Here is a 15,016-nt window from a genome sequence, read left to right on the forward strand (position 1 = left end):
GGTAATACACACAGCTTCACTCACATGAAAAGTCTTTAAAAAGCTTATTTTTATTGGCACAAATGCTGGTTTACATTTCAGCAAATAAGAGGACTTCTTCAGTTTGAAAATATTTAGTGTTTGAATGTTTTTGTAGTAAATAACTGATCGAACCCATATCAATCTTCTAGCTACATTTGTACTTTACAGGTCTCATACCCCTGCACGGGAGATGCTTTCAACACTGGCCCCTCTCTAGCAAATTCTTGTGCTCAGTTCATAGTTTTCCTCTTAGAAAGAGAAATAGCTATAAAAGGACTTAGTGTCTACAACCAATGCTATACAAACAAACTGTGTTTAATCACAAGAATTTGCTTAGCATATCAAAGTTTCATCAGGGAGTCTGCACAAAACAAACCAGCACCTGGATCTATAAAGTAACATAAGCAGTTTTAACACTGCAGCTCCCCCAGATGCATGGCACTATTTCAAATACTATAGGTTACAGAGAGTTTTAGGGAGCTAAGAAGTATTCATCAACACATAAAATACAAATTTCTAATTACAGTTCCATTAGTCACAAAAAGAATACCCACCTGAGCATCAGCCTCTAATATCAAGCAAAAGAAGGCATGAGTTTAGTACTAGAATGGTTTTGTATCACCTAGGTGGTTTTCTTTTACACAAGTGCTTTTTAAACAAAGTCTTGTAATTTGGGATGCAAAATTTTATGTCCCTAGAGACTACCGTTTGCCAGTTTAGAAGATCAGGTTCCTCCTAACTCTATTTTGTTTTATTACATATTTAAATAATTATTCCCTTAAAAAAAGCACCAAACAAATCAGCAACACCACGAAAACCCCTTCTGAAAATTCCACTTTTTCAGTAGAACAGATAACCGAAGAGATATAATTTGCTGTTACAAGATTTCCTTTGTTTCTGCCCTGGTTTATTTCCTTTAATCTGCCCTATTAGTAACTCAGTGTGTTTGCTGTCTGATTGTGTACAAAATGAACACTCTCACACAAATACAGGTCCATCCAGAAATCAAAGCTTACACCAGTAAGCAGGCAGGACTTTGGCCTGGTGAACTGCTGTATTTTCAAAGACAAAGGCAGAGATCTTCTCCCACAATCTGCACAGCTCCAGCCCTGCCACACCTTCTCAACAGGTCATCTTTCCTTGCTTAGCTTATCAAAGTTTTTCAAAAATGTCTACTTAATCAAGGACCTTTTCAATCAAGCTGCCAGCCTCTAGATCCAAAAACAGCTCAGTGCACAACCTGGTAACACAAGTCAACTGCCATGGTAACCAGGAATGGTATTTCTTTGAAGGTACTGTAGAAAAGGTATCAGGACAGATACAGAATGCAGCCTGCTATAAGCTAAAGACAATATATTTACTGTTCTTATATTAAGAGCATTACAAAACATTCCAGATGCTGCCCTTCATTTGCATGGACTGATTTTCTGCTGCACACACTTCCCTGCTACGTTCATTCTAACATTGTATCACAGCTGTCTGCTCCCTTGGTGTGACCTGCCACTTTCTTCTTTTCTTTAGGTTAACTGAGAAGACAAAGTAGAGTAAATATATCCTATACTCTGAGACTGATGCAGTCTCTAGCAAAGAAAAGGGTTGCTTGTCTGAATTTCACTGTCTAAATATCACACTATTCACCTCCTCTAAAATGGGAGGTTTGGGCATAACTTTTTTCTTTTCACCATTTTTTTAAAATCAGCCCACATCATCTGTACAATGCCACAGAAGTTCACTCTGCCTCTTCTGGTGGGCTCTTCTATTTCTGAGGTCTGACATTGGCTTAACTAGGACAAAGGAGGATGGGCTAGAGTATTTTTGTTAATAGTTTGCATTTTTTCATGCACAATAATCTCACATACACTCCACTATTGTACGGTTGAGTTTTTGGCACATAGTTTGTAGGACTATTTCTCTTTGTAGATGGTTGATTCTATTGGATTTTATACATAAAAGAAAAAAAAAAAAAAGATACATTAGGAGCTAGCAGTATGGATATTTTTTCATGCTGTTCGGCTACACAACTTTCAGAGCCAAAATCTGCAGTCTTACACTTATTGCAGCAAGTTTTGTGTGCTTCTAGGACAACATACTATTTTCTACATTCTTTATGATAAATTTCTCATTAGGTAAGATCTCAGTGAAGGTAAATGCCCACAAATAACTCAGCTGAGACCACTAACTTTTCCTTTTTGATTTAACTTAAAGTTCTTCAAAGGTGAAAACTTACTGTGCTAAACCAATGTCTCAGACATATTCCACTGATTTGCAGCATTCCAAAAACACTGTCAATATCATATGACAGATCAGAAAGACAGTAACTGAAGAAACTGCAGTTTAAAAAAAGAAGTGGCCTCAAAATGTTCCAAAATAAAGCACTCCTAATTTTAAATGTTATTTATGTGAAGCTCTTCATATGTTTAGCAAATGTACTACATGCTGTAGGAAAATGCCAAAAGTAGTTTAAAAATAAAGTATTTTTTCCTACAATACTATAAGAAAACATCATCAATCATCATAAATATGGGCCTTGTTTTCTTTAGAAAGGGTGCATCCCCATTTTACTTTGATGCCTAGTACAATCTGCTATATATTAAGCACTGTATAGTACATGGAGTTAAGCAAAATTTTGGGGTTTTTTCCCCCATAAAAAGAAATGTTGGTATTTCAACATTACTTTTCAAGCTGCATTGCAACAAAAATAAAGCTATTAAGATTTCCAAAGATGCAGCTGTTAAAAAACAGTTCTATTTTTTTGATAAAACTAAATTTTTCAGCATCCCTAACTGGAAAGAATCTATTCTGAACCAAATCAAAGTTTATTGCAAGTTAGTTTGCCATTAAATTGCATTTACATATGGTTCCATAGTGCAGTAATTAAAGTAGTACAGCACCAAAATACTGCCACAAGAAACATACACCAGTGAGGCACTGTTCTGCACAAACTCTACTCAATTCCTCTTCTTGTATCCATTGCTAGGCACTGTTAAAGTGACAAGAAGCTGGAATTGATTTTGGCTTTTGGATAAGGTACTTATATTCTTAAATTTGCATGATCTTAGGGTGTATTCATCCTTTTATTCTTTGCCAACAGACTAAGCTCCTAGACTGCTCTACATCTTTTACAGGTCATTTTAGTCATATGATGCCCTTTGCTAAAAAGAAATGAGAATGCATCTTAAAGGGAGCAGGTTTTTAGCAAGTCAAAATTTCCACAAAAGAATGTTCATTTTGCAGGAGCTGTACTTCTGTGCTGAATTTTTATGTTACGTTTTTAAATGTTCAACTACTAACCAGCTCTTGCAACAAGGCTTGGCTGTTCTCCTCAAAGTGTGTTTTTTGGTGTAAATAAGTAACAGAAAGTATTATAACAAAAGGGTGATCCAAGTATCTTCAAGTCAATGGAGAGATCTCCAAATATCTCAGTGTACTGTGTTTATGTGGCAAGGGTTTAGCCGTGTGGGGGCTACAGGAGTGGCTCCTATGGTGCAGACCATGGCAAGGCAGCTGTCCCCCTGCAGCCTATGGAGGCTCCCAGGGGAGCAGAGACCCACTCTCAGCCCATGGAAGACCCCTCACTGGAGCAGATGGATGCTCAAAGAAGGCTGTGACCCCATGGGAAGCTCATTCTGGTGCAGTTTTTCTGAGGACTTGTGACCTCACAGGAAACCCACACTGGATCAATCTGTTCCTGAAGGACTGGACCCTGCTGAAATGACCTGAGCTGGAACAGAAGAGTATGAGGAAGAAGGAGCAGCAGAGACAACCTGTGATGAACTGCACAGTTCCCATTTTCTATCCTCCTGCGCTGCCAGGGCCAGAGGACATAGAGAAAATTGGGAGTGAAGTTAAGTGCAGGAAAAGGGAGGGGTGGGGGGGAGAATGTCTTTTATGATGTAGTTTTTATTTCTCATTACCTTCCTCTGATTTGATTGGCAATAAATTAAAGTCATTTCCTCAAATTGAGTCTCTTTTGCCTGTGACAGTAATTGCTGAGAGATTTCTCCGTGCACTTTTCTTGACCCACAAGCCTTTTGTCATCATTTTCTTCCCCTGCACAACTGAGGAGGGGAGTAATAGAGTGACTTTGGTGGGCACCTGGCATCCAGCCCAGGTCTATCCGCTGCATTCACAGACACATTCTCAATAAAATACACAAAAGGAAGGTCATAGCCTTTGTTCTAGGCATCTAATTTAGGCAGGAATCAGAGAAACATGAGACTAAATACCTTAAAGAATTGAAAGAAACAGAAGCTAAATTAAATACTTATACTGCTGTAATATACAATGACTGAATGATACTTTCTCTACACGGTTTTCATGCTAGGTTTAAATACATTCACATGAAGAGAAACCATGGCTGCTGCCTTTTGCTTAGCCTTCATGGAAGTTTTCTCTGCACACAAGGACTAGCTAGGGGATTTGTTTTAAGACTATGAACAGACCATTTACCTGAAGACTGACACATGAAGTCACACTGGTCCAGAATAATTTTCAAGGACTATAATTTCATTGGTTTGAAACAACTTCTCTGAACCAGAGCAATGGTGATGATGATGATAACCATCTTTTTACCAATCCCTTGAAAAGGACATCACTAAGATCAATGGAAAAATTAATTGCATGCCCTTGAGTGAAGAAAAGTATTAATGCTGTTATTGTAATGGAAGTTTACTAATTCAGTTGTTAATCCTAAAGTGTTAAAGTCAAGCACTGCATAGGTTTTCTGCCACACTTATGATTGCATCCTGTGACTTACATTTTTAATTACCAGCTCAGCCATAACTATAAATACACTCTCTTTCAGATAGCTTGTTAGGTAACAATGGGAAAATAAACAAACATAGCTCAAACAGTTTCTTAGCCAGAAGAGCTCTTCAACTTGTGCTGTTCTAATCAATTCACGAGTACTGTTCATAGATCATGCATGGATTAGATATCCACAAAAGGCAACATAATGAAGCCAAGATGTTGTTTACACCAACACTAGAAACAAACGATAGCAAGAGTCACGAACCAGCAGAGGAGCTGGTTTACAGTTTCCTATCCATACATTTTTCTAGTTACACAGTTCTTAAAGTGGTTTTTCTTGTGGAAAGTCTTTCATCAATCAAATGAAAAACACTTCAACTTTTTCAAAAATGGAAACATAATAAATGTTATTTATGAGGACAAGAGCATATCACAAACAATAAATGCAGTGTCTAAAAGCTATAATAGCAAACAAATATAACTAATAAAATCTTGTTTAAAATTGAGAAAGAATTCAGTGGAATGTCTGTCTGGTCAATGAAAGGATGTTCCTTCCCACTCCCACTGACTTTATCTATTTACAACATCCACATGTCCCAGTGCTGAAAACAAAAGATGGAGCCCCTTCAAAGAGCCTGGATGTGCCTCTACCTCTTAATATCTATGTATCAAAAGCAGTATTGTTATATTCTATATAGTGAGGAGTTGGCCAGCTGGTAGGATATTTTGAACACAGCTCATAGAAAAACAAAAAGCTTTAACAAAAAAGAGCCAGAAGCAAGACATAGCAGTGAAGATTTGGGGTTTCAATTGTTATTTTACTGTTTTATCCATTTATCTTCCAAAAATTCAAAAGTCAATTTTTAGTGAGTATTCTAAGTGCAGCACTCAACATACATCCCTGAAGAAAATTACAGTGAGAAATTTTCATGCAAGAAAAGAGAAAAGGCAAAAAAAAAAAAAAATTACATACGTCATGGACAACAGCATCATCTTGCATATTATTTTAATGTATCATAGTGTAATGTGACACACCATTTGCCACTAATTATTCTAAATCTCATAATACTGAAAATATCTCTGTCCACATAAAATATTAAGGGCTATAATGAAGTAGTCAGTAAGTCAAAACTACTAAAGCACCCCTTTTCATTTCTCCTTTCTAAATTCTCTATCAGCGAGAAAAAAAATATTTAAAAAATAAAACTTATCAGGCAGCCAAATCCACAGAGTTCTCCAATATCATCATTGTCCTTCTGTTTAGGTCCTCTGATAATGAGAGGAGCAGATAAAACAGAATATACCATACTGTGAATTGGAAAAAATGCAAAACACAACAGAAACAGACTGCAAATCCCTAAGATCAGAAAAACAGAGACCAAACTGTAATATCATCTCATTTGGCTTTCTGGTTTGAGCATCCATCTCCTGGAGAATGCCTATTCCTTCACATACTTATCTGCTGCCCTCTGTCCACAAAATGTTGCCCAGCTAACTAGATGAAGTCCCTCACATAACCTTCAGAGAGGCACAGCTAAATTAGCCCATATATCAGAGCATATGAAGACAGCTTTAGCACAATGAACACTGGAAAATGTCTCTGTTGTAACAAGAGGTAAGGAGGAAGAACTCAAAATGTCTGTGCCCTAACAGTGAGCCACTTGTTTCATCTCTCCCGAATACTAAACCGGTTTTCGAGCTCAAGGATTGCAAAAACCTCTGTGTGATATATTGGCAATTTTAATGTTTGGGGTTTTTTTTGTGTGGGTGCATGTGTGGTTCTTTTTTGGGGCTTTTTTTTTGTTTAAAATGTTTATTTTTTTCTTATAGTTTAAAAATAATTCACCTCACTAGTGAGTGAGCATAAGGTCTATTTTCAATAGATGTGGAAGAATGTAAATGGAAAAAATGTATTCAGAAAAAAAAGCCCACAGTATTAATATTAATAAGCTAAAATTAGACACAGTCTGACCTTGTCAATTTACCCAGGCGATCTGATTAAGTGCAATCAGATTCCAAGCACTATAATGCTGGGAATAGTGTCTGACCTAAGAGCTTTACTCATCATGAAATGTCAGCAATAATGACCTCAAGCAACTTCACCCTGAATTTGGTCTGCCTTTGATAAAATACCATGATAGATCCATGAGGTAATAGTAACTTACAAGCTTATAGAGTCTCCATCATTAAGCATGACATTTTTCCTATACAAAGTGCCAAACTGGAAAGAGAGGCCAAAAGGTCGCAATCCAAGGAAGAAACCTTTCAAAAGGCTTTCTTTCAGCAGAGGGTTGCTGCAAAGCCAATGCTGCTAATGTGATCCACAGGGGCTCTCTTCAACAAGCCTGATGGGACAGTTTTAAAATGACCAGTTAAATGCCTGTGGAGATCCAGCTCCCTAATTATTGACTGACCTATGTATTTTTGGCATCAGTTATGCCCCTGAGAGCCTGACTTGACAGGTAGTTAAAAGTCCACAGTTAAATAAATTCTGAAATAGCCAAGACAAGCAGCCTAACTTCCTAAGAAGATTAGTTTCTTCTGTTCATCAGAATGTTTTGGGAACTGTGTAAAAACAGACACCATTTTGAAAGAATAGAACCTTGCAAGATTTTGAATGCCAAAGAGCTAATACCTACACACAAGTATCACAGTCTAAGATATATAAAATAATCTGTGCCATGACCATCTGTTGATCAGGATACATTCACATGCAAGGGCTGGCCCTCAAGAAAAATGGCAATTTCAGTTTAGTCAATCACTTATTGAGAAGCACAGTTAGAAAGCTAAACATTGCGTCAAACAGGGAGGCAAATATGCATTGTAAGACTGAGCAGAATGAGGACTTAGCACAGTACAGAGAAAGATTAGAACAGAAACAGAAAATAAATGAAAGGAGGAACATCGTGAAGGGTGATTTATCGCTCTTCAAGAGTAAGCCCTAAGAATTTCAGAAATGCATATATTTTTGTAAAAAAAGTAAAGTTTTATTATTTCTTACATTGATCAGTAGATTTAGGGCTGAAAATAGTGGATAAGTGGCATGCTGCTTGTTCTTCATTGTGCTGGCATGTACTACGTTTTCCATTTTTCTGCTTATTCCAGTGAACACAAAGGTTTCACATTAAACCTAAATCCTCCATCTACCTCTAGAATTAATATTCCATCAGAATCTAAGTTTCACCTGTCTGACATGACTCTAAAGAGAAAAAGCATAATCAAGGAGAATATAGATCTTGTATCATTATAACCTTTCTGAATCATGGACACGTACAGTACCTGTGGATGTATCCACTGTGAAAAAAGAAGAAAATTCCCCTGGGACCAACTCATATGTGACAATGCCAAACATTCCTGAATCTCTGTCTGTGGCAGCAACATTGATGATTTCTGTTCCTGGCTGTGTGTGACTGCTGATACTTGTCACATAGGCGTCTTGCTCAAAAACAGGTTGATTGTCATTAATATCTTCTATCTCAATGCGAACAAAAGCTTGGGCACTTAGACCACCCTGTTGGATAAAAAAAAAAAAAACAAAAAAAAAACCACAAGATAATTTTTAAAATAGGATGGTATACAGATCCCCCTGTTGGATAAAAAAAAAAAAAACAAAAAAAAACCACAAGATCATTTTTAAAATAGGATGGTACACAGACGGCTTCAGTCCATCATTAGGAAATGGAGCATGCTGCAACAATATTGATCAATGAAAATGTCCATTAAAAGCAAATTACAGTACCTGCAATACCCCAAAACACTGCACAGAAGTAAGCTATGTGCTCAGCACAACACCAAGGGCTGATGGAGTCCATAAAGAGATTTAACTTCTCTACAAGGCAAGGCCTGAACACAACGTCAGTTTTGTTAATGCTTATGAGCACCACACATCAAAAACCTTGCTAGTCTAACTTTACATGCTTCTGCTGACATCTTCAACACTCCACTTATTCCTTCACAGATAAAAGTCAGGGCTTTATGCTCCAGGAAGACATGCCCCTCAGGTGACTGTGGTGCTTCAGTACAGCAGGAATAACTTCTCTCTATGAGACTTTCAGATGTAAAAGCGTGACCATCATAATGGTGAATATGAGGCTTTTTCAACCAGGGACACAAACTAAAAGCAGTGCAGGACAGCCAAAAACTGACCTGTCAGGCTGCTGCCTACAATACCTGTGCTCAATTCACTGACAGATGCCCTACAAAAGCCCACTAAAATACCACATAGGACCACATTTAGCCTTGCTCTGGAGTGAAACTGGAGAAAAAAGGAGCAACTACAAGCTGGCTTATCATACCATGCTACACAAAAATACTGATTTGCTATGACAAAGCACTGAATTTTCTGACAACCTGCAAAAAAGACAGTTCTCTGGGTACTGAAGTGTAGACCCCACAGGCACCTGAGTGAAACTAATGGCAATTTACTTCTCAGAGGACTCCCTCCATGAGTTTGGAGGAGTTTATGTTTTCAAGACTATTTTGTAGCCACAGGAAGTACAAGCATTTTTAAAAGAAAGCAGGTCCACTGTGGCAGAGATAACTGAATTTTGGAGCACTGACATGCTCAAAGGCACAAGGCAGCACAGGCATGTACAGTCTGCATGTGCTTTATGTGGTACATTAAAATACAGATGGAGGAAGAATCCTGAGCTCTTCAAAGTCCACTGAGCATGCTGTGCTTGTGGCAGTCACTTTGAGAAACTGCTGACACAGATCAGATGTTCAAGCATACACATACTATGCTGAGCTAGTGCAAACTTCATTTTGCAGTCACAGTAGCTGTGATACAGAGAAAACCACACCAACCCAAAACCAACTATGTTGCATAATTCTGCAGTCCAATTGTTCACATCAATTATTTTTAAACCTGACCTTCATTAAACTATCCAAGGATTCAGACTGGATATGACTACTTTAAACTTACCCTGCCATATAACAATCTCCCACAAAACTATTTTTGAGTGTTTGCTTAGTGTGTCCATAGGTTCCGACTAATTAAAAAAAAATACTATCAGCATTTACTTTCACGTTTTCATAGTGATTTTTTGCTTTATCCTGTTTTTTTTTTTTCTTCTGTGTTGTAAATGTTACCGCTGTTGGGTGAAGTGACATTCCCATAAAGGCTCAAGTAAGTGGAAAATTAAGATGATCTTATGCATCATGTGTCTGTGTTTCACCCACAAACAAGGAGATCTATCCCACATCCTCCTGGTGTGCTTCTGAAGAAAACAAAGCATGGCATGCTTCCAGAGCTCATGCTGCTGCACAGGCAGCCAGGACTCTTGCCTGGAGACCAGGACTCTAAAGGACAGTAATCAGCCTACAAATTACTAGGACTGCCATGAATACCATGCCAATATGAAGAAATGTAGATGGCCGTGAGCCCAATGCCAACATCCCCACTTCAAGGCAAGCCCCTTCCCCAGTACCTGGATTTCCATGATAAGGAAAAAAATTGGATAGGCAGGGTGGATTACCAAAAAGCAAGAGACAAAGTGTCTCTATGCAGAAAGGCAGTGAAGAGAGTCACTAATACACCTGCTGATGCTGTACTGAACCTTTTGCAGTGATGATGAATCAACTGAAAAACTGAAGACCTACCATTTCATACAGGAGATACAAGGATACTTCTTTTCATTTTTGCTTAATCAGTGAGAGTGCTCCCACAAGGTCTCACAGGATGTTTATTAAAACCAGTTTAACAGAAGCTGTTTTCCACCTGCCTCTCCACAGGCTCTTGTTTGCAATTCAAGTTCACGTCTTACATTTTCTACACAATGCATTAAAGGCATGACAGACAATTTCTAAAGCCATGTAATGGAGTAGCCAGGAACAGGTGGAGGAAACTGATAGTTTTGCTGTAAGATAAACTGCACACCACCTGGAAAATACTTTAGTTTCCTCATCATTTCTAATTAACTGTGTTATTTTCTTTCCTTTTCATCTTTCTACCCTTCTTTGTCACAAGTGGCCTTTCATCCTTCCTCTCTCTTTTCTGTGCACATTTCTTCCTTGATCACAGCCTCTACTTTGAGCCCCATACCCAACATCTTTAATCCATCAAAATCAGCAGCAGAATGTCAGGAAATAAGATAAACATCCTACTACAATTCTGCTTTAAAGGTAGAGATTTAGTCAACACGAGTTCAGGTACACTAAAAACTTTGAAAAGCTGATATTGAATTTATATGCTTTAGTATTTAGGTGTCAGGTGGGCAAACTTCTACGAAGTGCTGACTTCCAGTAAAAAGATCAAGCCTTACGTATCACAAACAAGGCAATAAAAGCTGAGCCTTTCTCCCCATTATTGAACTTCTGAAAACACAAGTTCCATAAACAGAGATAAATGACAGAGCAAATTAAAAATTAAATAACCTGCAGTTTCAAATCATTACCTATTTTCCTTTAACTTAAGGTAAGATTTATCAATAGAGCAGTAATTTAACTAAAAAAAGAAGGCATCAAGTTTTTCTTCATGCAAACAGATTTTCTTTCAGATTTTTAAAATAATTTTCTGTACTTGACTGAATATTTTAGAAACTTTTCAGAGTTTCACTGCTATTGTCCAGCTCTCACATACCCTTTATTAATGATTAATCTTGATATTTCAGACATGTGTATGTGTCGTTTACATTTATACAGCTTCAAAACACGTGAATGAGAGGAAAAATGAAATTACGAAGCATAGCAGAATGCCTAATTTTCTGCTGTTATACATTTCAATACAGACTGCTTTACTCTTCAAAGTTTTTTTCGATATATGTATTCAAGTATAAATCTTGAAGGCAGAAATCACATACAAGTGAAATTCAAAAATGGTCAGATAGAACTACCTCTGCTACAGACATTACAGGCACTGTCCTGGAAAAACCCACTCTTATATCCTTATATTAAAATCATAGAATAGTTTGAGTAGGAAGAGACCTTTCAAAGGTTGTCCAGTCCAAACCCCCTGTGATGAGTAGGGTCAAGTTATTAGACATTCAAATCAGATGAGCATGGACACAAACATACAAATATATTTATGTAATTTTTTCTGCTCTGAAGACATCTATGAGGAAGAAAAAGCACACTGCTAAAGGCAATATTAATTAAAGAATATTTCTGTAGCTTATGAAATGAACACTGAATTGGGACAGCTAAAGAAAAAGCACTGTTTAACTATTACACAAATATCTGAATTCAACAAAATGGATATTCCCTCAATGGCTACATTCTCAAAATGAAATAATTAATACAACCATCAGCTGCAGCTATTTAAGTTAATCCACTCATTAATACAGAAATCATAGTTCACTAAGTTTCTTCAGTGTATAATAAAAAACACCTACAGGCATTTTAATGTAAAATACAACATTTCTAACAAAACTATATTTTAAAAAAGTTATATTAGATACACTTAGACATTGACTTAAATGCAATTTTAATATTCAAAATAAGAAATAAAAAGTGCATAGCCTGAAATAATTGAATTTCTATGTTTTTCAGGACAAATTGTACTGCAAAATGCGACCTGAATAACATATCAAAAAGTGTCCTTATGTTAATTTTAACATTTGAAGGCAACCAATAATCTTTTCTTCAGCTTCTTCACAATTCACTATTAAGCTGAAGAAGGTAAAGACAAGTACGAACTGGGCCTTACAAAGCAAAGACCTCAGACTGCAAATCACAAAATGAATATTTTGTAATGAAAATATAATTAATATTTTTCTTCCATTATTTTTCTGGATCTTACCAGCAAAATTTTTTTGTTACATGGCATCAGATGGGCAAGATGTTTATTCCCAGACACCTTAATATGCTCCCACCACAGCAAATGTCTCCTGACCCTCCTTGCCAGGATCTGCAATGGACTATTTCAGGACATGCAACTACCCTGCCCTTGTTGTACCATGAATGCTCACTTCCAAACACCAGATCTTGAAAAGTGAGAAAACTTCCAGACATGCAGCTGCAGGGAGGCTGCATCCAGCCACAGCAGCAGCTATGGCATCAGCCAGCTAGAAAGGACAAGGAACTTACCCAGGAAAGTCATTGTCACCCACAGTAGCCATGCAGTTCTAGCCCATGCTACTGTCTTATTACTGCTGCAGTGGTCTTGAAAGCAGGGAGCAAAGTAACTTGGAGTCCATTGGTTCCAATAGGAGGAGGAAAAATAGCAAGGAGTAACATCCTAGAAACACTTTTCCAAACCTTTTTTAGGAGTCATTGGGTATTTCCCAGGCAATTTTATTAGTTTGTGTAAAAATTCACTGTTCATGAATATAATTTTCTGCTCTTTTTAAGGACAAGATATTTTATTCAAATTCATGCAATTTTTATATAGTTGCTACATTCTCATTTAAAAGTATACCAGACATCCAAATTTGCAAATGCATTCACAAATCTGGCAGTGTACAAAGGTGAAACTTACCCCATCTGTAGCTTTTACTAAGAGATCATAAGTGGTTGGATCTCCTTCTCTGTCAATGTCTTGAGACACAAAGATCTGACCAGTATGTGGGTCAATCTGGAAAGCTTTGGATTTTTCATAAAAATTAAATCCATCATAAAGAGAATACTCAATTTCTCCAAACTGGTCAGCATCTGCATCTGTTGCTTTGACCTGCAGGGAGACAGAGATAAAAATGAAGCCAGTGAAACTATTACTCATTAAAACAAAGTGTCTGTGATTTCTGAGCCCATTTGTGTTGTAAAAGTAAATGTGTGTACACAGAATAAATACAAACATGTTCTGCTACCTAAGCTGGCTGCCAGCAGTTTGCAAAATATCTCCGCTACTGACAGTGTAAATATCAATCTTCTTCCTTTCCCATGACTGGAAAAGCCATGCTCTTAAGCCATACCTTAAACTATTTTCCCTTTATGTTTTTAGCAGTGGAGGTAGCTCTTAAGAAAAATCAGAAAGCTTTTATGCCACATGTAGGTCAGAAAAGTGCAGCAGGACATCCTTAACTGCATGTGTATTCTATAAAAGGCTCCCCAGATCTTAACTTGGCTTTCACTTGAAAGAAGGCTTGGTGGCACTCATGCTTTTTGACCCACAAGTGGGTTGATTTAAAATGATAAACACAAATGTTTTTTACATCGCTCCTTCAATTTTATTCCCCTAAGATCTTCGATAACAAGTGTTTTGTGCTGAGTTTGGCTCTTCTCTGGTAGGTTCCATTGTGATAGTTTTCAATTAAATTTAGAAACATTTTGGTAGAAAATAATTTATAAAAATATATACACATTAAGAAAACCAGTATTTTCAGTTCTCCAATTTTCCATTATTGGAGATACATAAAGAATTTCTCCCTCACAACTGGATTTATTTACTACTTTTTCTTTGAAAATGGTAATTTTTGTGGGTTTTCCATCAGCCTGTCTGTACAAGCACAATGCCCTAACAGAGGCGTTAACAAAGACCTTAACGGAGCTTTGGAAACATTAGTATAACAAAGCCCAAGAGTTACAATTGGTGGGAGCCCGCAGAGAAGACCTGTGCCAGTCAGTGCCTGCACCTGACACAGGCAGGTAAGGTGAGATCCACAGCCATCAACCACAGCCAGGGTAGAGGTGGAAGTCTGCACGTGCCTGCCTGTACAGAAAACCATCTGGCACAGTCTTAGGTAGAGTTTCAAAAGAAACAGTCCAGGCCAGGGAGTATTCCTAGAAGTAAGTTTGGATTAGGTCATCCTGTTTGGGTGATATAAATTAATTTAGTTGCATGGACTCAAGCTGTGCCAGGTCATTTGGCCATGGGACCCAGAACAGCCTTTGGCTGCTGCTCCTACCAGAACCACTGCGGCCATAAAGACCAGTCAGTGCCTGCATCACAAGCTCCCTTCTTTGCATTCTTGCCTTTGCCTTCTTTGCACAAGAATTGTTTTGGCACGAAGATACTTAACTGGGACTGAATTAAAACCAAATGAACAAAACATGTCTTGGGAAGGCTGAAAAGCATGGAAGTGGGGAAAGGGAAACCACATAAAAAGTGCCAATTCAAATCATAAAGTTAAAACTTACTCTAGACAAGTTACATCAATCAGAATTTTAAAATGACAGCCCAAAAGATACATGTGTTATTTCAATTATTATTTTTCGCTTGTTGTGGTTTGGTTTTTGCTTGTTTTTCAGACTTTTCCACTTCTTCATGGAAACTCAAGATTTTTTTTATTTCAGAAGTATCACTGTGACTGCACCACACGATCCATAACATTTTTCCTTTCATAAAAAGGTTTTTCACAATGCCAAATGC

At 37.5% G+C, this 15,016-nt stretch overlaps 1 protein-coding gene across 1 annotated transcript in view; it reads right to left on the minus strand.

Annotated features, from left to right (window-relative positions):
• Nucleotides 1-15,016, minus strand: part of DCHS2 (dachsous cadherin-related 2) — a 102,309-nt gene that overhangs the window by 46,438 nt on the left and 40,855 nt on the right. Inside the window, exons 2-3 of the mRNA XM_041480135.1 lie at nt 13,187-13,378; nt 8,050-8,281 (exon numbers count right to left, since the gene is read on the minus strand). Of these exons, the coding sequence (XP_041336069.1) occupies nt 8,050-8,281; nt 13,187-13,378 (424 nt within the window). The remainder of the gene's footprint in view (nt 1-8,049; nt 8,282-13,186; nt 13,379-15,016) is intronic.

Source organism: Pyrgilauda ruficollis, unplaced genomic scaffold, assembly GCF_017590135.1.
Source record: "Pyrgilauda ruficollis isolate IOZ18807 unplaced genomic scaffold, ASM1759013v1 scaffold5, whole genome shotgun sequence".
Lineage (NCBI taxonomy): Eukaryota > Metazoa > Chordata > Aves > Passeriformes > Passeridae > Pyrgilauda > Pyrgilauda ruficollis.